At 46.6% G+C, this 21359-nt stretch overlaps 1 protein-coding gene and 1 long non-coding RNA gene across 2 annotated transcripts; both read left to right on the top strand.

Moving 5' to 3' along the window:
• Window positions 1-1182: 1182 nt before the first annotated feature.
• On the top strand, window positions 1183-9145 carry LOC139598985 (uncharacterized). The gene is made up of 2 exons (XR_011682115.1): window positions 1183-1365; window positions 3072-9145. It is a non-coding gene; the product is annotated as an uncharacterized lncRNA (long non-coding RNA).
• A 3834-nt stretch (window positions 9146-12979) lies between these two features.
• On the top strand, window positions 12980-20817 carry LOC139598937 (uncharacterized). Its single transcript, XM_071445867.1, has 6 exons — window positions 12980-13054; window positions 13238-13323; window positions 16420-16648; window positions 16925-17012; window positions 17371-17967; window positions 19500-20817. Exons 1-6 carry the CDS (start codon window positions 12980-12982, stop codon window positions 19661-19663), a joined length of 1239 nt encoding a protein of 412 aa, XP_071301968.1. The 3' UTR covers window positions 19664-20817.
• Window positions 20818-21359: the final 542 nt, after the last annotated feature.

Raw genomic sequence — 21359 nt, 5'->3', positions numbered from 1 at the left:
GGGTGGGGGGCGCACAAGAGGGTCACGAGCCGTGGGAGAAAAGTTCTGGAAACCCGGGTTGGGGGGCCATGGGCCTCTGCCCATCTGCCCCTGGGGAAAAGCCCTCTATAGTTCAGGGGGTTTGCAAAGGTGGATGTGCAGCAGAATATGGGTGTTTTTTGTTATATGTTGCTTCATAAAGAACTCTGCAAGCAAACAACAGCGCTCCTGCTTTAGGGTCCCACAAGGTAGCGTAGTGAAATAACTTCATGTTAGCATCTGTCCATAAACAGGGTTCAAATAGATTTTTTTTTTTTCTGTAAGAAATGGGTAGGTTTTCTTTGCTCATAGTAGCAGGGATTGAAATTCCTTTCTGGGAACTTTAACTGGATGTTGCTGATCCACTTGGGATTTGCACTTTGCCTGCCATATTTCATTGGCATGGCCATTGGTTGTGTGGATGCCATGTAGAAATCTCCTTCCTTTAATACTTTTCAATATCTGTCCAATGGGTAGTGTAGAGAGCTTTTTGGATAATTGGTTAGCTGAGAAAGGACATTTCGATGTGATACCGATGGATAAGGATAGGGGAAACAAGCTGGGAACTGAGCAACCAGTGTCCAATCACTGACAAAGGTCACAGTGACCTTCTCTGAAACGGGAAGACGGGGGAGAAAATTGCTTGCCAGAAAATGCAGATATCTTAGGTAGAGAAGCTAGAAGAATGCAAACATAGAAGCAAAATAATTGTTAGAAGATAGAAGTAGGTGTGGTTGATCTAAGTGTGCTTTAACCAATAATGAGCTCAGCTTTTGCAATATGTATAAGCTTCATTAACACCAATATAAATATGTGTGAGTTTTCAATAAACTTCGGGATTTGCTATTCACGCATATGGTGTGTCGCATTTCTCCCACCGTTCACGGCAGGGTAGAATTCGATGTGTCTCTTGAAGAATTGTTTGTGTTATTATTTGAGATGGCTTCTGGAATATGAGGAAAGACGACTAATATTCTGTTTGTATTTTGTGGGTTTGTGTCCTGCCAAGATGCTCCTTCTTCAGGCTTTGAAGCTGTATTAATTTCTTCTCCTTCTGTATAAGGAATTGGTGGTTGCATTCGTTGTTGCATATAATTAGAATTGGAGGGTGCAATACAAGAAGCGGCCATAGGTGGCGCTGCAGCAGGAGGTTCATCATCTTGTTGGTCGCAAAATGGCGTCGGCAGAAATATGGAGCATTGTTCTCGGAAGCGCCGGGCATGCCGCCATTTTGCTGTACGGAAAGCGTGTACAAAGCGCCGCCATTGTTGGAAGGGACAGATCCTGCGTACAGTGTCTGAGCTGAAAGAAAAGGTCTGTGAGGAATTCCCGCGGTACCGCGGCATGGTATGTAACGGACTGTGCGAAGAGAGAAGCCATCGGTGCTGCCGAGATGCCTAAGGGCATCCAAGAACTCGGGAAAACCGCGGCTGTTGCCGTGCGGTTTGTCGGCGTTTGAGAGAAAGTAGGCAGGGAAGGGAGACTCCGCGCCGCTGCTATGGGCATTAGTGAAACACTGATTGTGATTTCTGGGTCTGTGTTTGCAACCCCTCGTCCGGAACCCGGACCGTGTTTCCCGTTCGCTCGTTCCGAGCAGTTTCTGTTCTCCCGCAACCTCCGTCTGCCCCCGGCTCATCTCCGCCGGGCTCTGGGAACTTGCTGAAAGCAAAGCCGCACTTGTTACGTTTAAAAATTGCTGTTGAGCCTGCCCCGCTGGCACTAAATGCAGTTCCACCCGCACCGGGCTGTGTTACTTCCTTATTTTCCGCTGTTTGCGGTGGTTGCGCACTTTGCGTAGCCTGATCTGTCCGTGCAGTTCCTGGCTGCGCAGCTTGCACATCTTGCGAGCTTTTTGCGGTTTAAAACTGTTGCGAGCCGGGAAGCGATCTGCCCGCTCTCCGGCTGCTCTCCAGTAAATCAGGGGGTCCCCTGTCTGTGGGGAGCACTTCCGCAGGGTTAAAATGTCCCCCGTCCCCTGGGTGAGCTGTGGTGAACGATTTCTCAGGCTCTGCCGACGCTGCTGGAGCGGGAGCGGGGGGAGTCCCCCTCCCGCCGTTTTTGGCTGCGCGGGCTGAAGTGGAGGGGCTGCCCCGGGCAGGCTCGGAGGCGGGAGGGGGCGGGACAAGGCTGACGTCTCTTGGGTGCGGGGCCGCCCCTGCTGACCGAGGGGAGTGGAGAGACCCTTCTGACGTCGGTTTTGGGGCTCATGCCAAGGGGCAGGAGATGTGGGTTGACCACCCGGTAACAGGGGCGCTGCCACCCAAGCTCCAGAGGCTGGCTCAGCCGATTGAAACTGCCCCCAAGGTGTGGAGAGGGGTGGGGAAAACGGCGACTTCCCGAGCCCCCCCGCTCCATTCTCCGAGTCACGCACAAAGAATACGAAAAATGCCATGTCTGCTTCGTCCACCTCCCACACCAACAGTTTCAACTTCGGAAATCCTCCTGGGCCCTTTTCGGGCTTTGCCTTGGCTGCATCATCCGCACCGCGCACCTGCCCCGGACCAGTGGGTGACTCCATGCCAGCATTTGCAGGGATAAGACCTCCCTCTTGTAATTCAGGGGGGACAAGGGGGGCAGTCTCTCCCTCTGTGGGGGCCGCAGGTCCCTGGTCTCCTGCCTACGAGGAAACACCCTGCAGCTGCTGAGATGTTTACAAAGCAGCTTCTGCAAAGGGTTTTTTGCATTTTGCTGTATGTAAAAGTTCATGCACAAGTCTACCGACCGAAAGCAGTCTCACAGCACCCCTGTCCCCACGCACAGGCATGCAGCAGAGCTTAGCATCCACATCTTCCCACCGATTTGGGTCAAACAAGTCATTAACAGAGATATTTGGGCACATCTCCCTCACCCAGGATAGCAAAAGTTCCAGTTTCTGTCTTGAGACTCGAATTGGATGCTATTTCATCAATATTTCTAGGTTATTTACGACATCCGAGTCAGTTTTTGAGAGGTTACCACCCATACTGATTCCTTGTCAGCTTACCCGACCCTAATGGGTCTGTCGTTCTCGGGTCTGGTCTGTCCTGTGACCTTGGAATTGGCTCCTTCCACAGGGCTCTCCGAATGTCCAAATGCCGAGATGTTCATCTGCGGAAGAGTTTTCCTGGGTCCTGGTTTTCGTCAAGGGTTCCTGGTACAGTTTCTTCTTACTGAGCTGCTACTTTTACACAGAGGCACCAGTTGTGGGGGTCCAGTTGTCGGTTTTTCTGGGTTTGGATTGAAGGCACTTGAGACAGTAATTCGTGTTCGGACTCAAGTGTTTATTATTTCTTATCAGTAAAACAATCTCACTACCGTGAGTTCAGCAGCTTTTTATTAGAAGGCACAAAATGGCTAACAATCTCTTGTTACAAGGTCTTTTAAGACTAAACTATCCAATTAAGAAAGGACACCTAGATTATTTTCCCTTTTAACCCAATAACTGATCCCAAAGAGCCCACAATGCGGACTTTTCTGCCCAATTACAAAATGCCACCCAAACCCATGAAGAAGAAGAAGCACAAAGAAGAAACCCAGGATGACACCCTGTGCCCTCCATCTTGCTCCCATCCACAACATACTAAAAATCCCAAAACCTAAATTTCTCACCAAGTGATACACCTACACCACTCTCTATAATCTATTTCACACTTTTGTGGATTTTAGTCTATCTTGAAGTCTAGGAAACTTTCTCCATGAATGAGGGTCAAAGTCAGTGCTCCCCTGGGGGTCAGGGCACCCCAGAGCAGACAGAGAAATATTTCCGGTGCCCTGAGTTTCTGTTGTATTGCACTAAATAGTTTATTTAGTTGTTGTTTTGCACTGGGTGATTGGAAATTTGTACTGAGTATGTCATGTCACCTAGATTGTTATTTCTCTTCTCCCATCACATGGTCTTTCCCTCATGCACCCCTCTGCTATACCCCCTGGTGGTTTAGCCCCTGGTTACCCCTCCCCTCGCCCCTCCTCAATGGTATCCCATTGGCTGCAGTCCTCTTCCCCCGCCCTCATCCCCTTGGGTATAAGGGTCCCCTGCAAGAATGTCACGCCCTCTTTTCCACCCGGGTCGTCGCTGGAGCCTGAAGTGTCTCTCCCCAAGCCAATAAACAGGACACTCGTCCCCACGTGGAGAAGAGTGTGGGCTGGGGTCCATAGCTAGCTGGAGTGGACTCATACAACAGCCCGAGAGATGTGGATTCTTACAAGTTTCCACACTCAAAGTTCTGTTTGCTATTGCCAAGGCATCCTGTTATCAAATCTCTTATGCTAACCAGGTACAAAGTCCATCATCTGTCTTGTGTCCCAATATCCTAATAGTAAATCCCTCCCCAGGAGTGCACGTGGTGAGTTAGGCATATACAAGAATTTGTAGGTACAAAGTCCATCATCTGTCTTGTGTCCCAATATCCTAATAGTAAATCCCTCCCCAGGAGTGCACATGGTGAGTTAGGCATATACAAGAATTTGTGTATACCTATCTGCTTTCCCAGTCTATATTTTAGTGGGTCACAAAAATAAGCCTTTTCAGCTTGGCCAGTGGCTCCTTTAACCATAATATAGTCTTTTCCTATAGGGTGTTGGGGATGATGAAACAGGAAAGCCTTATAAATATGATTGCCTGGCAAAAGATTTTGAGAATATGGAAACTATAAGCAAGACTGAAATGAAAGCAAGCTTTGAGATACCAAGCCTTAGTTACTGAACAACTGGAAAACAATAGTATGGCCAGCTGAAGGTAATCCCCTTTTGATTAAACAATACCCTCTGCTTGCAGACAGGTCTAAGGGTCAGAGCAGACTCTACTAGCTTAGCAGAAGGGGTCCAAAGAGTAGCTTTTAGGGTTTAAAATATAACACAGTATGGTAATGTAATGATTCTTATAGGCTGTATGTAAATGCTATAGGATTTGTATCTTGTACTAGATTGGTTAGTGAAAATTAGAATATTCAGCACAGAAGATTTATTGTATTGTAACAGGAACTTTGCTCTTATTCTTTGCTCTCTCTCTCTCTTTCGGGCTCCTCTTTTGGGCCTGCTCTGAGCTGCGGGTGGCAGCTCCAAGCAGGGCCCCTGCACCCACACCCTTTGCAATAAACCGCAAGTTCCAAGACCTGGCTTCAGAGATCTCTTGTCTCCATCCGTCTCGACCGTCCTACCCACCGTCGCTCCTACAATAGGGGTTAGAGCTTTGTTTAAGTCTGAATATGTTGCCCCTGTATCAATTAAAAGTTTCATTTGCTTTTGCTTTTTTCCTACCCCTAGCTCCATCATAACCAGCAGATCTGATAGGGATGACCCCCCGGTCCCTGTCAGTTTTCATTCACATTTGCCACCACCCGTGCCCCTTTATCTCCTTTCTCCCAGCATTCTGGGAATTAGTTTTTCCAGTGGCCTGATTTTTTACATAGAGCACACTGGTCTCTTCCCAGGCGGGGAGGTGATGGCCCCTTTCTAAAACCTCTTTTCTCTTTTTTACCTGCTGTGATCACCTTTCCTTGTTTCCTTTTGTTCCCTTCTTCACGGTTACTGAACACTCTCCAAGCTTCATCCAATAATATCTCTAAGTTTCTTCCTTAATTTCTGAAGTTTATGCCTTATGTCACTGGTAGATTGCCCTAAGAACAGACACCAACTGCTGTATTATGTCTGATTCTGGGTCCAAAGGTGTACCTACGACGCATCGTGTTCCTTAACCTATCCAAAAATTCAGATGGAGAATCAAAGGGACCTTTTTTGACAGCATACAAAGCTGACCAATTAATGGATTTGGGGATGGCCCTCTCTATTAGTTTTGCAATCCACTCCTGATATTCTAGCAACTTCTGCCTTTCTGCTGTTCTATTCACATCCCACCTTGGATCCTGGAGGGGAAAGAATTCCTTTACATCCCTTCCCAGTGTTTTGTAGTGTTCCTCAGCCAAATCCCCTGCTACCTTTAAAATCAGCTGTTTCTCTGTTTCTGTCATTGCATGTAACAGTGACTGTATATCATTCCAATCCGGATTGTGTTGTTTTACTATTAACCGGAAATGTCCAGCTATACTTATAGGATCCTTCCAATAATCTTTTACATTATTTTTCCATATTTCCAAATCATTAGTATTGAAAGGAACCTTTAATAACATCATTGTTCCATCTGGTCCCACTGCTTCTCTAAGGGGTGCTTGCAAAACTGCCGGTTGTTCCCTAGTTCTTGTCCTTGTGTGAGAGGATACTGGGCTTCCCAGGGGTGTTGGTGCCTCTTCTGAGTTCCCACCCAATTCTAGTGATTGAGGAGGGGGTCTATACAAATTATCCAGATCAGAGTCTTCCTCTTTATATATTTTATAGTTTCTAGTGCACCGTTGACCAATGCTACAGGCAAAACATCATTGTCTTAATTTATGCAGGGCCCTTTAATTTTCTTTTTCCGATGCTAGAATCATAGGATCTTGTGGTGGGTTAATAGCACAATCCCTTTGCCCTTCTGTATGATTTTGCAAGGTGAAAAACATATCTGCATATGATGCCTCATCCCATTTTCCTTCCCGCCTCAAAAATAACATTAACTGTAACATGGTATTGTATTTTATAGTCCCCTTTGGTGGCCACTTTGCCTCATCTTCTAATTTATACAGAGGCCACCACTGATTACAATATTTAATCAAAACTTTTTTACTCTCCATTCCTCCTGTTTCCACAATTTCCTTCCAATGGGCTAATACACATCCTAAAGGGCTTCTCTTGGGCGCTTCTTTACTCTGTTGGCTTCCGATTGTCTCTTGCCTTACAAAGGTCCACCCCCCTTTATTCAGAAACTTGCCCAGTTTGAGTTGAAACCACTTAAAAAGAGCCTGCCTGGTTGGCTGGGCTCTCTGAGCTTGAACTTGAGCCTCAACAGCTACTTTTGACAACTCAGAAAATTACTGACTTGTTGCAATTAACAAAACAATCAACACTGCCTATACAGGAACCCAGAAAACTACCGACTTGTTGCAATTATAGCTTTTGACACAAGATGGTAGTGTTATGCAAAAATGAACAGGTAAGAGACAACATATAAAATCTTAATTATCCAGTACCAAGGATTAAAGCAAACAACATATATCACTAGTTTACAATAAACAACAAACACCAAGAAGTCAATGTTTATCCTTATTTTTAGTAGCAGTAAGACACTGCTCCGGAGTAACCTCCAATTGTTCAAGTAAGCCAAATTTGTGTCCACACACTAATCGTTGAACTTGTGCGTTATTTCTGCTGTGTCTTGCTGGATCACATTGGCAGCAAGCACCTCACCTTTTATGAGATGCACAGTACCACCATACCCCACACGTAATACATTTGCATTCGACCCAAGCCTGGTGATGTCCAGTATGACAAACTAAGCACAGGAAAGAAAGTAACAGTCCTGCACTAAGTTGCAGCTCAACAGCAGTGACTATTCGGCTAGGATCATTATGTTCTCAATCTAAAGCAAGAACATATTCTTCAAAATGAAATTTGACCCTGTATAAACCACCCCTGGATGTGTGGTCTACCAGTTCTCCTAGTATAGATGACCGATCCTTGTAAATCCTAACACTTTTGGGTAACCCAAACCATTTCCACAAGGTCATAAGTCTGTTAACAGTCTTACAAGCAGCACATTTACAGCAACACGGACATTTATGACAGTGAAGATTATAGCAGCAAAGTTATAGAAAATACTGATAATATCTTGGGTTCTGCTCGAGCTGCCCTAAAGCTCGCTAGCGGCCACCCTGTGTGGTCAGCAGAGACCCCCTCCTTTGCCATCTTTCCAGTAATACCTTGAGTTCTACTTGAGCTACCTCAAAACTCACTAGCAGCCACTCATGGGGTCAGCAGAAACCCCCCTTGCCAGCTTCCCAGTACCCTTTCAGCACTGTATGTCAGACATCTCTGACAGGCTGCTTTTGCCAAGTGCAGGCGTCCCCGGCAACTCCAGGCATACCTTGGGCCCCCCCCTTAGTTCCAGTAAAACATCAGCCCTATAGGAGAGGTTCTTGTTCACCCCTGCAGCGAGCCCAGAGAGCAGAGGTCCTCCAGAAAGACCTGGGGCACGCCTTAGGACGTTCACATCCTGAGGTTCCTGCAGCCAGGCAAAGAGAGCCTCTTGGCTGGCTCATCAAAACTGATTTGCGGAATAAGGACTTTACAATTAAAAATTGTAAAGCAGGTATGTTAATTCGAGCTGGAATGAATGGGGGATATTTCCACCAAAGACATGCATACCTGGTGAAGCAGGGTACAGGTTTTTTATATACTTTGATCCCACAAGCCCACACCTCCTTGCCCTCCCATTCCCTACCCAGAGTCTTTGGTGATGCCACGCCTCCCGGTGGTTGTGGGTAGGGGTCTTGATGAAGTAACCATTGTCTTCATTGATGTTCACTGCTTGACCTTTTCTTCTAGGCAGGCGCAGTAGAGGTTTGGCTTTCTTCCAGGTCAGTCTGTCCTGGCCAGAACCACAAGCCTGGTCCTGGCTGTTTTGGGTTCTGCCTTTATGGGTTTCAACAACACATTAAGTTCTGCTTTGCTGAGCCCACACAATATACATCTATCATTATGGCTGTTATAGATAGATATTATAATATTCGCTTTTCGCAAATATTAAAATGGATGCTATATATATAATGTTCAAGTAACTTTGCTATAAAGATATAGTTTTAACTTCTGTTGTGAACTAAACTTAGACATAGTGGTGAAATAGCTGATACAATATGCTTGTGTTAAAATGCCTGTTTGGTTGGGATAACATCCAGTGCACATATGATGAGGACCCTTGCTACTGATATGCCAACTATCAGCACTCATCGTCTGAAGAAAGTATGGACCAAAGCCCAAAACTGGAGGTGATTATAAGAATGGACTAAAACCACAGCCAAGAAATATGCATGCTCTAAAAAGGCAGACTGAGGAGGAGCCACGCTAAACAGTTCTTGGAACGTGTAAACTAGTTTGGGGAAAAGTTTAAATATGCATAATTGTTTATGAATATGTAACAGGCTGATGCAATAGAAATGGTATATAAAGGGTCTTTTCAAAATAGCAGGTGTGCTCTTGGCAAAATGCCAAGCACCTGGCTGTTAAACTTTCCTTTATTGTCTTTGTCTCCTATTGTTCTTTATTAAACTTTTAAATTTTACTAGGAGAGTAAGCCTCGTTTTTCACAATGGCTTTTGCCTAGCAACTAAATTCCTGTGTTCTACTACAGTGTGTCTCTACCTGGCAAATTACATTCCTGTGTGTCCTTGGTACAAGCTGTATCTGCTTCAATAAAACTTGCTAAACATTTTCTGGTTTCCCCACTGTTATAGATGGATAACAAGATGATTTGCTCTCGCAATTAAGGGATGAATATTGTGTGAATATTAAGAGAAGGTTTACTGATGTATAATTATGTTATTGTAATTTGTTGTTTAGATTGTTTAGATGTCCTTTGTTCTCCCCATAGTCTCCTTTTCCCCCCTCTGTATTGTTGCCATCAGACAGCCTGAGTCATCTAGGATAGGTAGAAAGAAGGCATGTACAAAAGCTTGTTGCTGGGGGGGGGGGGGGGCACGGCATGACAACACCTGTCCCTCCAATCAAGTTGCAAGAAAGTAGTCTCCACCAACACCAATAAACGGCAAAGAGTTGACTGACAGACTTTGGGAGGGGCCAGGGTTAGCTGATATAACAAGTCTCCCCCCCCCCCAGGATATAAAAGCCGAAGCATCCATCTTGAAGATGAGCCAGCCATGTGGTAGGCAGCCATGAGGGAAGCTCCCAGGCCTGTTTTTCCTTATGTCCTGGTTCAGGGCAAATTTGGGAGAGAACCCCCAAAGGGGTTCCTCTACAAAAGCAGATTCAATTGGCCCCTCCCCTAACCGGTTCAGGAAAAAATACTTCCTTGGAGAAAAGTGGAAAAAAATGTTTATTAAATGTTATAAATGATCAATTGAAAAGCCAAATTATCAAAAATGTGAAAAGATTTTATTTATCTTTTTCCGCGACCAAAATACGGTCCCCAAAACCACCACAGCCAAAGAGATAGCATCGGGCCCGGGTTTGGCGCTGGGTGAACCTAGATCCGACCTCTATCGCATCGGACCCTTCCCCGTTCACGAGAACCGCTTCTTGCGGGGATGTTTTATACAGTTTATTATGCCCGAGGCAGAGGAGTCCCAGTTTCTCATGTAACTCTGCATATTCATAGCTGGTTCTTTCACTGTGCAGAGCTGGACAATCGCCCTGGTCGATAGACGGTGTTGATTGAGTCTGGGGGGAGTCGTGTATTCACACGTATCTTCCTGGTAACTTCAGCTATCTTGATTGATGTTATCAACAGGGCGATGATTGCTCTTAGGTGCGGTGATCATCGCACTGGGTACATCTATTCATAAGTTAACTGTCGATTGTTCTCCTGCCGCCTCCAGGAATCTTGGAATTTGAATAGACGTCTACCTCTCGGGGTGCTTGTGGTCAGAGACTCATTTGGATTTCACAATCTTTATAAAATACATTCTTTTATAGAATGAATTATTTCCCAACATATATTACATTAAACAATAAAACCTACACAATATTAAACAATAAAACCTCTTGCTGATCTAAAAGAGATGACAAACTCAGAAAAGTCCCTTCCCTGGGTTGCAGCTTGGCTCACTCAGTCTCTTATCAGTCCTTCCGGTGCTGGAAATGTCGCAGCCCAGGCCTGGCCTGGTGGGCTACAGGTGTGAGCTGCCGGTGCTCTTCTGGGTGTTCAGTCCAGAGCAGGTTTAAACAGGTCCAAAGAAAAGGGAAAAAAACCCCACAGTCCAGGGAACTTCTTTGCCTCAGCTAGCTAAAACTAACTAAAACAAAGGAGAGCTCTGTCCTGCTGTCTGTCCATCCACAGACAACAATGGTCCAGGAGCAGGAATGTGGAGGAGTGAGTGCAGTGCCTGAAAACAATCTGTGCGCTTCTTCTCTCCCCCCTTCACTCTCTGGAACAAGTCTTAAAGGTGCAAAACTTATTATTCAGTATAAACAGAGCAGACTATTGGGGATAAAAGCATCATATAGTCAACCCAGGACATTCCACACCTTATTTAGTCCTTTTGTTGTAGTTTTTATTAAGGTTAAATAAACCTTTTAAAACTTTTAAAGTGAACAATTGTTTCTCACAATGGGGGCTCGTAAGCCAGGGTAAAAAACTTCCTCTCCATGGCTGTCGGAGATTTCGAATGAGAAAGGCATGCCCTGCCACATTTTTGGCAGCTCAGTTGAGTTCTCCTGCGACCACTTGTGAGTGCCGGTATTCCCCCCCAGGAACAGCAGAGGACTAAATAACGAAAAGGAAGAGAGGGAAGGAAACTGCAAATCCAGAGGATTGTGAGTATTTGCGTGTGTGTGAGAGTGTGGTAGTTCTGGGAGTGTGCTTGAGGTATACATGAAACCTAGAAGATCCTCATAACTATTTTTGGCCAGATAATTACTCTGTAATTCCGGTAAAGGAAAGTGAACTTCACGCCATTACAATACTAGACTGGTCCTGCTCCACTGAAGTTTTAGGATATTGGATGCTAGGAGGAAATGGCGGGACACGTAGTGAAGAGGAAAGCGGGGATCCTCCCCATGGCCAATGGGACGTGTGAGATTGAAGGATTTATAAGGGCTCAAGAGCACCCGGAAGATGCTAGGTTGAGAGCCACAGAGTTAGAGTAATGGCGAAAGTCGCCATTCAGTAGAAACGGCACTCCTATTGAGGCGAGTAGTTGTGGTGATCTCCTCAGCCTGCCAGTGCGGCAGGAGGGGGAACGGCCGCATCCCTGCACCATGTGGAGCAGTGGCACGCCCAGTGCAGTAAGCTTCTGGTGCGCGGTCAGCACAACTTCCAGAGCTTACCAGCCGAAGCTCAAGAGAGGCAAGCTAGTGGCAGTGAATGAGGACCGCTGGGCATGGAGGCGGGGGTGTTCGGCGCTGGCTCAGTGCTAGGAGGCTTCTTGGGCTGAAGGACCGCAGGGCCTGCGCGTGCGTCTGCCTGCAGTGGTTTAGAGACACTAGGCAGTGGACCCCAGTGGGGCTAGCCTGGTGGAAGAGTGCCTAGCTCTGTGGGGCTTGCGCCGCCGCTCGGGATGGGAGAGCCGCATGCGTGGGGTTTCCCAGAGGCGGCGGAGGGCCGCTGGCAATAAGGAGGCTACCAGTGGCAGGGACTGCCTCTGGGGCAGCAGTTTGAGGCATGCAGAGCGTAGTTTGTGCTCACCGCTGCCGCTGCCGGAGATCAAGGGCTGTCTCTGTTATGCAAAGCGCGCCCAGAGCAATGGCTTTCAGCAGTGCTGACCCAACGGGGGTGACCTCGGCAGTCAGAGGCCCTGGAGCCCACAGCTGCTGGTTTGCCAGTGTGGGCTGCTAGCAGTGGGGGCTGCACTCGTGGACCGGGAGATTTGGAGGTGCAGAGCCGTAGGTGGAAGGGGCCGCAGGCGGCGAGAAGCCACTGCTGGGTGCAGTGGGGCACGTGGGGTGCTTCGCACGTAGCGCTGCGGAGGGCTGGGGGCGGGCTCAGTTGTGTGAGGACCTTGTGGACCACAGAAGTCGCTAGCCCAGCGGCGGTGCTGCGGGACGCGGTCTGCGTGGAGACCGCTGAGAGTCGGGAGCTCCTGATTGTGCAGGGGCTTCTCCACGACCCACCAGCGTGGGGCTGAGCAGACATGGAGTGAGACAGAGTAGAAATTCTCCAGAGTAGAAATCCATTTTGATTTAGGTGAAATGTACATCTTTGAGTCTGTGGTTAGAAAACATAGCTATTTAGCCTGACTGCAAAAGCCTAGGCTCAGAGAAACTGCTTCAGTGAAGGACAGAGATAAGGATGGGGGGGGGGGGGGGGGGGGGAGGGAGACAGAGGGTGATAAAGAGAGACAGAGAAACTGCTCTGAGAGCAGGTCAACCTGACCTAGGAATTCTTTCTGATAAAGAAAAACTAGCGGCAAATGTCACGCGAAATTCGTAAAAAATGAATATGTATGAACCTATTCTGAAATTGTATGCATATGTATTTGAGAGGGGGATAAAAAGGGACCTGAAGTTCTCAGAGGTACGCATGTCTTTTAAGGAGAGTAATCTCCACATGCATCCAGCGCTGTAATAAACATACCGGCTTTACAACTTTCACAAAGTTGTGGAGTTTTGTTTATCTCCACAAAACATTCTGGTGAAGCCAGGCAGGAGGAACCGTCTCTGTCCCCACAGAGGCAGGGGAGAACAGACGGACTCCTAGGCGTGCCCCGGGATCCAGGAGCTCCGCTCCTCTCGGCTTGCTTCCTGCAGAGACAGACAAGGACCTCCTGGTGTGCGGAGGATATGGTATGTATTGAGGGGCCCCCGGGGGAAAAGAGAGATAGGACGGCTGAATAAGTCACTCAGAGACGTCTGAGTGCTCAGCCTGTGCCTGCAGGCAGCAGCAGCCCGGTTCATAGAGTGACTGGGAGAGATCACTGACCAATAGAGCGGCCGCTAGTGACCCTGAGGGTGGGTTCAAGTGGACTCGTGTGTGTGTGTGTGTGTGTGTGTGTGTGTGTGCGTGCGTGCGTGCGTGTGTATGTGTGGTGTCCGGACATTGTATCGTTGTATAGTTAATCCATTGTGTGGTTAATGTTAGTGTGTTTGTAATTATGCGAGTGCGTGGCGTACAAAAGAGAGTATATCTACAGTGCGGGGGGTTTCTACCCGCGACTGAAGCAGCCGAGTGAGGCCCGAGGCACCGGCCAGGGCAGGCTGTGGGGGCAGGGAGCGCCCAGCAGAGAAGTAGAGCAAGTAGTGGAGAAGCGTGGGTGAGGACGTTCATTGAGTAAAGGTGGTGAATTGTGGTGTAGATTGTGCACGCTTTTACCGTGGCTAGATGAATTCAAGGGGTTCCTCTGCCCCAGTGGTTTGGACTCGACCCCCGGGAGTTTGTGAATCCTGTGAATTATTGGATAGATAGAGGAGACGAACGAGTTCATTTAGAGGGGCTTTATCGGACTTCAGCTGGTACTATAGTAAGTCTGGACTGGGAACAACCTGCCGTAGAGGATTTAGAGTTCCCTGTAATAAATGGAATAGCCTGCCTCTGCAGGCAATTCCTGAGAGCCTTTGGTGCATCAAGAGGCTGGCACGCTGCGTGGGTATTATTGCAGTGCGGAGTTTGTGAGAGACGCTGGTATTGCTGTTCTAATAAGTGTCAGGGCATATGCCCCAAGTGTAAATTAAAGTTTCCTGATCAAGCTGATTCAGAACCTGTGAAAAGTGCCTATTATATGGCTCTACGCAGATATTTACCATCTGTATTTTGATGTATTGATTAGTAGTGCTGTATTGACATTTTAATAATAAATGTCATTTTGCAATTAGAAGGTAACTTTGGTAGTTAAAATAAGAACTATGTTAGTGGATTTTTTTTTTAAGAAAGGAATGAGGCACTCGCACCAGACAACAGCCAGAGGACACCTAAATCTTTCAAGGAAAAGAATTTATTGCCTTCTTATCAGAAGAAATGAACTTCTTCCCGCCTTGAAGGCGCTGTTGGGTGTTGGGATTAGAAGGAAGAAGTTGACAATGACCAGACAGAATCCTGTATTTGAATGGAATTTATGCATCATGTATGAAGTGTATGAATATGCAACAGTTCTTAAGGGTTAATCCTTTGTTAGCAGGGGTCCTTTTTCGGGCTTATGCTGCCCAGAAAAAGGTACCCGGAACTAGGAGGCAAGCAGTGTTACAGGCCCCTCTGCAAGAGGCAGTGGGACCAGAAGGAGGGAGATTAATGATTAAAGTGCCATTTACCACTCTTGATTTAGAGGCATGGGAAAGGATTGCTAGGAATTATCGTATCAATCCGATACTTACTGCCAAACATCTACGATATGTTATCAAGCAACACAATCCAGATTGGGCTGACATCCTGTTACTACTGGATGCTTTCACTGAAACGGAAAAACAGCTGATCTGAAAGACACCAGGGACTTTGGCAGAGGATCACTGCAAGAGCAAGCAGCTAGATGTAAAAGAATATTTCCCCCTCCAAGACCCAGGATGGGATCCTAATGTATCAGCAGAGGTAAAGAAATTAGCAGATTATCAAGAGTGGATAGCAACAGGGGTGGAAAGAGCTATTCCAAAAACCATAAATTGGTCTGCCTTATATTCCTTTAAGCAGGGGCCTTCTGAGACTCCATCTGAGTTTCTAGAGCGTTTAAGGGATGCTATGCGTCGTCATACATCATTGGATCTGGGGTCTGAGATAGGGATGAATCAACTAGTTAATTCATTTTTGGGGCAGTCTGCTGGAGATAATAGATGTAAACTTCAGAAAATTCGGGGACCGGAAGGGAGAAATCTTGAAGTCTTGCTAGAGGAGGCCTGGAGGGTATTTAGTAACCAGGAAGAAAGATATAAACAAGGAATGAAAAAGTTAGTGGCAGTGGTACAGGAGGAAAGGCAAAGAAAATGCAACCAGGGACCACCCAGACAAGGACCACCTCGGCTGGGCAGAAACCAGTGTGCAATCTGCAAAAGAACCAGTCACTGGAAAGATCAATGCCCAGAACGGAGACGAGGTGACCAACAAGTGGCTGCACAACAACTGAGGAGGACCAGGGGATTCTGCCCCAGCGGATGCACTGGTTATAACAATGAGGCTGGGGGAAGAAGGGAAAAGGGTGGGATTTTTGGTTGATACAGGGGCCACATATTCAGTTTTAAATAAAGCTTTAGTACCTGTGGAAAATGATTATGTTGTAGTGCAGGGAGCAACTGGCTAGTCTGAAAGGGCATATTTTTGCAAACCTTTGAGGTATAAATTGGGAAAACAATGGGGTATTAATGAATTTTGGACATGCCCAATTCACCAAAGGCACTTTTAGGCAGAGATTTATTGGGGCAGTTACAAGCAACCATTACTAACAAAAATGGAGAGGTTACTCTGGAGGTGAACGATCAAAAGTACATAGAGGTATTAAGTTTAACCTTAACAGCTATTGAAATCGAGGAGGAAATTGATGAAGAAATACTAAGTCAAGTATTTCCCAGGGTATGGGCCTCTGATGTACCAGGGAGGGTGAAAAATGCCTCCCCCATAGTAATTAAGCTCAAGGAAGGGACACAACCAGTGAGAATTAAGCAGTACCCCCTAAAGAAAGAAGACAGGGAAGGAATCAGCCCAATAATTGAAAATTTTCTGCAGTTAGGGTTACTGAAAGAATGCCAGTCTGATTTCAGTACTCCCATTTTACCTGTTTGGAAACCTGATGGGTCCTACCGGATAGTACAGGACTTGAGGGCTGTCAATAAAGTAAGAGAAGATTTGTATCCAGTGGTAGCCAATCCATATAATTTATTAACTTGTCTAACACCTGAGCTAACATGGTTTACTGTTTTAGACCTAAAAGATGCCTTCTTTTGCCTCCCTATCCACGAATCCAGCCAGAAAAATTTTGCATTTGAATGGGAAAGCCCTAAAAGCGGGAGCAAAACCCAGCTCACATCGTCGAGGTTGCTTCAAGGCTTAAAAAATTCCCCTACTCTGTTTGGGGAGCAACTTGCAAAAGATCTGGAGTCCTGGGAAGCTCCACAGGAAGAAGGGAGGCTGTTGCAGTACGTGGATGATCTTCTAGTAGCCACTTGGACAAGGGAAGCATGTGTGGCCTGGACGGTAAGCCTTTTGAATTTCCTAGGACTCCAAGGATACAGAGTACCAAAGAAAAAGGCACAGGTAGTGAAACAGAAAGTAATCTACCTGGGGTACGAGGTGAGTGCTGGGTCGGACTTTAGGGCAGGCTCGCAAGGAAGCCATATGCCAAACCCCGAAACCCCAGACAGTAAAAGAACTCTGAACCTTCTTAGGCATGGCAGGGTGGTGCTGGCTGTGGGTTTATAATTATGGACTGCTCGTCAGACCCCTCTATGCTCTTATTACCAATGGAAACAGAGATCTCCAGTGGTCAAAGGAAGCTACACGGGCCTTTCACCAGCTAACGAGTGCCCTCATGTCAGCTCCAGCTTTGGGACTTTCAGATGTAAGTAAACCATTCTTTCTATTTTCCCATGAAAGACAGGGAATTGCCCTGGGAATACTGGCTCAGGTCTTGGGTCCATACCAGAGGGCAGTTTCTTACTTCTCTTAGCAACTAGATGCAACAGCCAAAGGATGGCCAGGTTGCCTCAGAGCTGTAGTAGCAGTTGTGCTGAATATTCAAGAGGCACGCAAGTTTACCCTGGGACAAAAAATGACTGTGCTAGTGTTCCATACAGTGTCTGCAGTACTGGAAGTCAAGGGTGGCCACTGGCTTTCACCACAGAGGTTTCTGAAATACCAGGCCATCATGGTAGAGCAAGATGATGTAGAGATAGTGGTGACTAATACTGTCAACCCAGCTTCCTTTCTCAGTGGAAATCAAAGAGAAGCCGTATGCCATGATTGCCTGGAGACCATTGAAGCTACCTACTCCAGCCACCCAGACTTAAAGGACACTCCTTTGGATGTTGCAGTGACCTGGTTCACTGACAGGAGTAGCTATGTTGCCAATGGAAAGCGACATGCTGGGTATGCATTGACCACCTGCAGAGAGGTAATAGAATCCGGACCCTTACCAACAGGCACCTCTGCGCAGAAAGCCGAGATATGTGCCCTGACCCATGCCTTAGAAATGGCAAAAGGAAAGACAATAAACATCTATACAGACTCGAGGTATGCATTCGGAGTCGTGCATGCACATCGAGCCATCTGGAAAGAGAGGGGACTGCTGACCTCACAGGGAAAGAACATCAAACATGCACAAGAGATAATCCAGCTGCTGGAAGCAGTTCAGCTGCCTGAAAAGGTAGCAGTTATGCATATTAAGGCACACCAAAGAGTGAGCTCAGAATTGGAACAAGGAAACAAGCTGGCAGATAGAGAGGCAAAGGAAGCAGCAAAAGGTGAGGTAACTACTGAAGGAGCCCTAATTCCAGATGGACAAATTTCCCTTGAAGGTAAGCCAGAATATAATAAGAGAGATAGAAAATTAATTAAAGATTAAAGAGGGACGTATAACCAAGTAGGGTGGGCTACCATTAAAAAGAAGCTGGTAATCCATCCCCATTTATTGTGGTCACTAGTAAGGGAAGAACACCAGAAAGCACACTGGGGAATAGATGCCCTTGTTGCAGTGTGATTTCCTGTTTCACCTATCCCAACCCCCTCAGGTGTGCCAACCTCTCCCCCTCCCCCTTTTGCCCTCCTGCCTAAGAGCTGTCCATCAATCTTAACATTCCAGCAGGGCGTCGTGTGGTTGGCAGATGCTCCTCTGGTCTGGGTTCATTGGCCTGTCCTAGCGTCTATCTCCCTTGACCCTTCCCCTCCTCACACCTCCCCTCACCTGTCCCTTCCCCTCCCCCTGTGTCCGGGGCTTAAAAGGACACGAGACCATGCGGCCGATCGTCTATCGGTGAGCTGTTACCACATTCAGAAGTCTACCATGCTGAAATAAAACTCTGGATTAAGACTCTACGATAGAACCCGCTCCTTTTCTCTTCACTGTCGCCTGAACCTTTTCCACCAAAGGTAAACTGAGTTCCTACTTTGCCTGGATTTGTTCCGAGTGCCCAGCTGCAGCACCCAGCCGGCCAAAGGTATCTCTGCGGTGAAAACACCACAGCTGCAGTCTTTGGTCCAGCAGCAAGGGTCAGACGAAGCCAGGCACCCCACACCCGGAAACATCGGGGATAATATTATATATGCCCTATACACCTACTTGATTGAAAGAATCGTTGCTAGGAATTTATATGCCACTATTACTCAAGTGACCAGACAGTGTGATCTTTGCCTCCAGACTAACCCCAAAAATGTCCCCTGGCCGAAACTCAGTCAGATTGGGAGAGGCCATGGGCCTGGACAGCAGTGGCAAATTGACTTTTCAGAACTCCCAAGGAAAGGGGGGTATCGGTATTTATTGATATTGACAGATACATTTTCAGCGTGGCCAGAAGCATTCCCCACGAGAACTGTCAAAGCTCGAGAGGTGACCAGGGTATTATTACAAGTAATAATACCGTGCTTCAGAGTTCCAGCCACAATACCCTCAGATAGAGGATCACATTTCTTTTCCAAAATAATGCAACAGATTAGTAGCCACCTAGGCATAGTTTGGGAACTTCATACTCCATACCACCCCCAATCAAGTGGCCAGGTAGAGAAAATGAATCATTTGATTAAGCAGCAGATTGTAAGACTTGGGCAGGAAGTTAATCTACACTGGCCCCAAGCTCTTCCACTGGCACTACTGTGAATTCGAACTAAACCTTGGGCTAAAGAAAAGCTGAGTCCTTTTGAAATGCTATATGGAAGACAATATGGAATACAAAAGGGAATGTCCACCCACACTGGGGAGGTAACATTGGCCACCTACATGGTCGCTTTAGGCAAACAGCTCAGAGAAATTGAGAAACACGTGGCTGGAACTCGGAGCAGGGAGCTAGATGGGCCAGTACATAACATACAGGTTAGAGATTATGTATACTTTAAGTCTCTTACAGAGAAGACTTTGGAACCACAGTGGGAGTCACCTTTCCAGGTGCTTCTCACCACCTTCACCGCAATCAAGATCAAGGAGCAGAATGCCTGGATCCATCACTCTCGAGTGAAGAAGGCCCCAGAAGCCCCTTGGAGAGTGACATCAGGAGACAATGAACTGAGATTAAAACTTACTCCGGCAAAATGAGTATGAGTATATTTCAGTCAGGGGTAGTTCATACATTCACTTACAGAATTGTTTCATATATAACTGAAGTCTTAGAACTACAGTGTACCTCTATCCAAAGCGATGCTGAATGGCCTTGGTCCCAGGCTTTTAATCAGTATACTGGATCCATGGGAGAACTTTCTGAGATAAAAATTTAAACCTATCCGCTGTAGTAATTCACGAGGATCAGGTATATGAGGAGCAGGAATGGCAGGAACGGGAACTGTGGACACTTCATGGGATCCGAGGAGAAGAAATCAAAGTAGGGTGCAGGGTGGTCAATGGGATGGCTTATGAGAGACCAGATGCAATTAGTGTCTCAACCTCTCCCGTATACGGGCACCAGGAAGCTTGTGATAGCCTAAGTGAATCAGACTGTTGGTGTAATTTCACCTTGATACAGCCTGTAGAAGTGACTTGCCTTTGGGCTCGAGATGCTATCAGGTTCTCATTTAAATTTAAAATTGACACTGCACTTTTTACAACAGCAGGACCTTATACAACCCACACTAGTACTCAAATAGTTCAGACTCAACCCAAACTTGAACCTGAAGTGTATGAAATCGGCCCCTATGAAAGAAAGAATCCTAAGTGTCCTAGGGTGACGTTATGATGCTTGTATCCCCATTCATGTGTTCTGTTAATGTTGGATATTATGTTCTGTACCTTTAAGACTGGCTCTGAAGAGGGAAAGTTTTGTTTTGGTTTTCTTATCAGCCTGGCGGGACACAGAGACTGCAGCTTTTGCTTTTTCTGCTTTTGCTTTTTGCTTTGCTCTCTCTCGCTCTTGCTTGCTTCGCTTCTGCTTGCTTTTGCTCATTAGCTAGTTTAGCTAAACTGTCCCAATTTCTTCCTGGACTGTTTCTCCTTTCCTTTTTCCAACCATTTCAAACCTGCTCTGGACTGGGACCTGGGAAACACCGAGAGTTTTCACCTTGTGGCCTGCAGCAGCTGCCCCAGCACCGGAGGGACTGATAACAGAGCGACCACCCCCAAGAGAGACTTTCTGAATTTGTCATCTTTTTCAGAGTGGTGTCATCTATTATTGTTCATTCTGTGTGCTGGGGGGTGCTGTGCCTGTTAAATAAACAAGTTCTTTCCACTTGTCTCCGAGGAATTCTTCCCAAACCGGTTGGGGGGGTGGGGGGGTGGGTTTGCTTTCTGGAGGGGCCCTCCTTTGGAAATTCTCTACCAAATTTGCCCTAAACCAGGACACTAAGAAAGGATCTAACTGGGATATTAGGGACAGGATTGGGAGTTTTAAATGGAATTGATTCAGAAATACTGATGAATAAGCTAGCCAATGCAGCAGGTGGCCTAACGAAATTGAAACAGCCTTTACAGTCATCTCTATTGGCATTAGGAACTAGCCAGTGGCAGATTTCAAAAGTCCTGCCAAAGTGGGAAAAGGCCAGGGACCAAGACCACAAGTTAATAGTAGAAGCACTTAGTACAGCTCAAGATAATGTGTCTTTAGCTTTCAGTTGTATACAAACACAGTTATAGATGCAGGCAACAACAGCTCTGAACATATGGGAAGGGGGTGAAGGTAATTTTCCAGCTGAAATTCAGAAGGTTATCTGGGATAATTTTGAAAGGAAGTTTCAACCCTGGTGGGATATGGTAAATTTCACCTATGAACCT

The sequence above is a fragment of the Agelaius tricolor genome, unplaced genomic scaffold (assembly GCF_023055355.1).
Source record: "Agelaius tricolor isolate 1412-34295 unplaced genomic scaffold, bAgeTri1.0.p SCAF_21, whole genome shotgun sequence".
NCBI lineage: Eukaryota > Metazoa > Chordata > Aves > Passeriformes > Icteridae > Agelaius > Agelaius tricolor.
The sequence above is the reverse complement of the archived record's forward strand: the minus strand, read 5'-3'. Positions and strand labels throughout refer to the sequence as shown.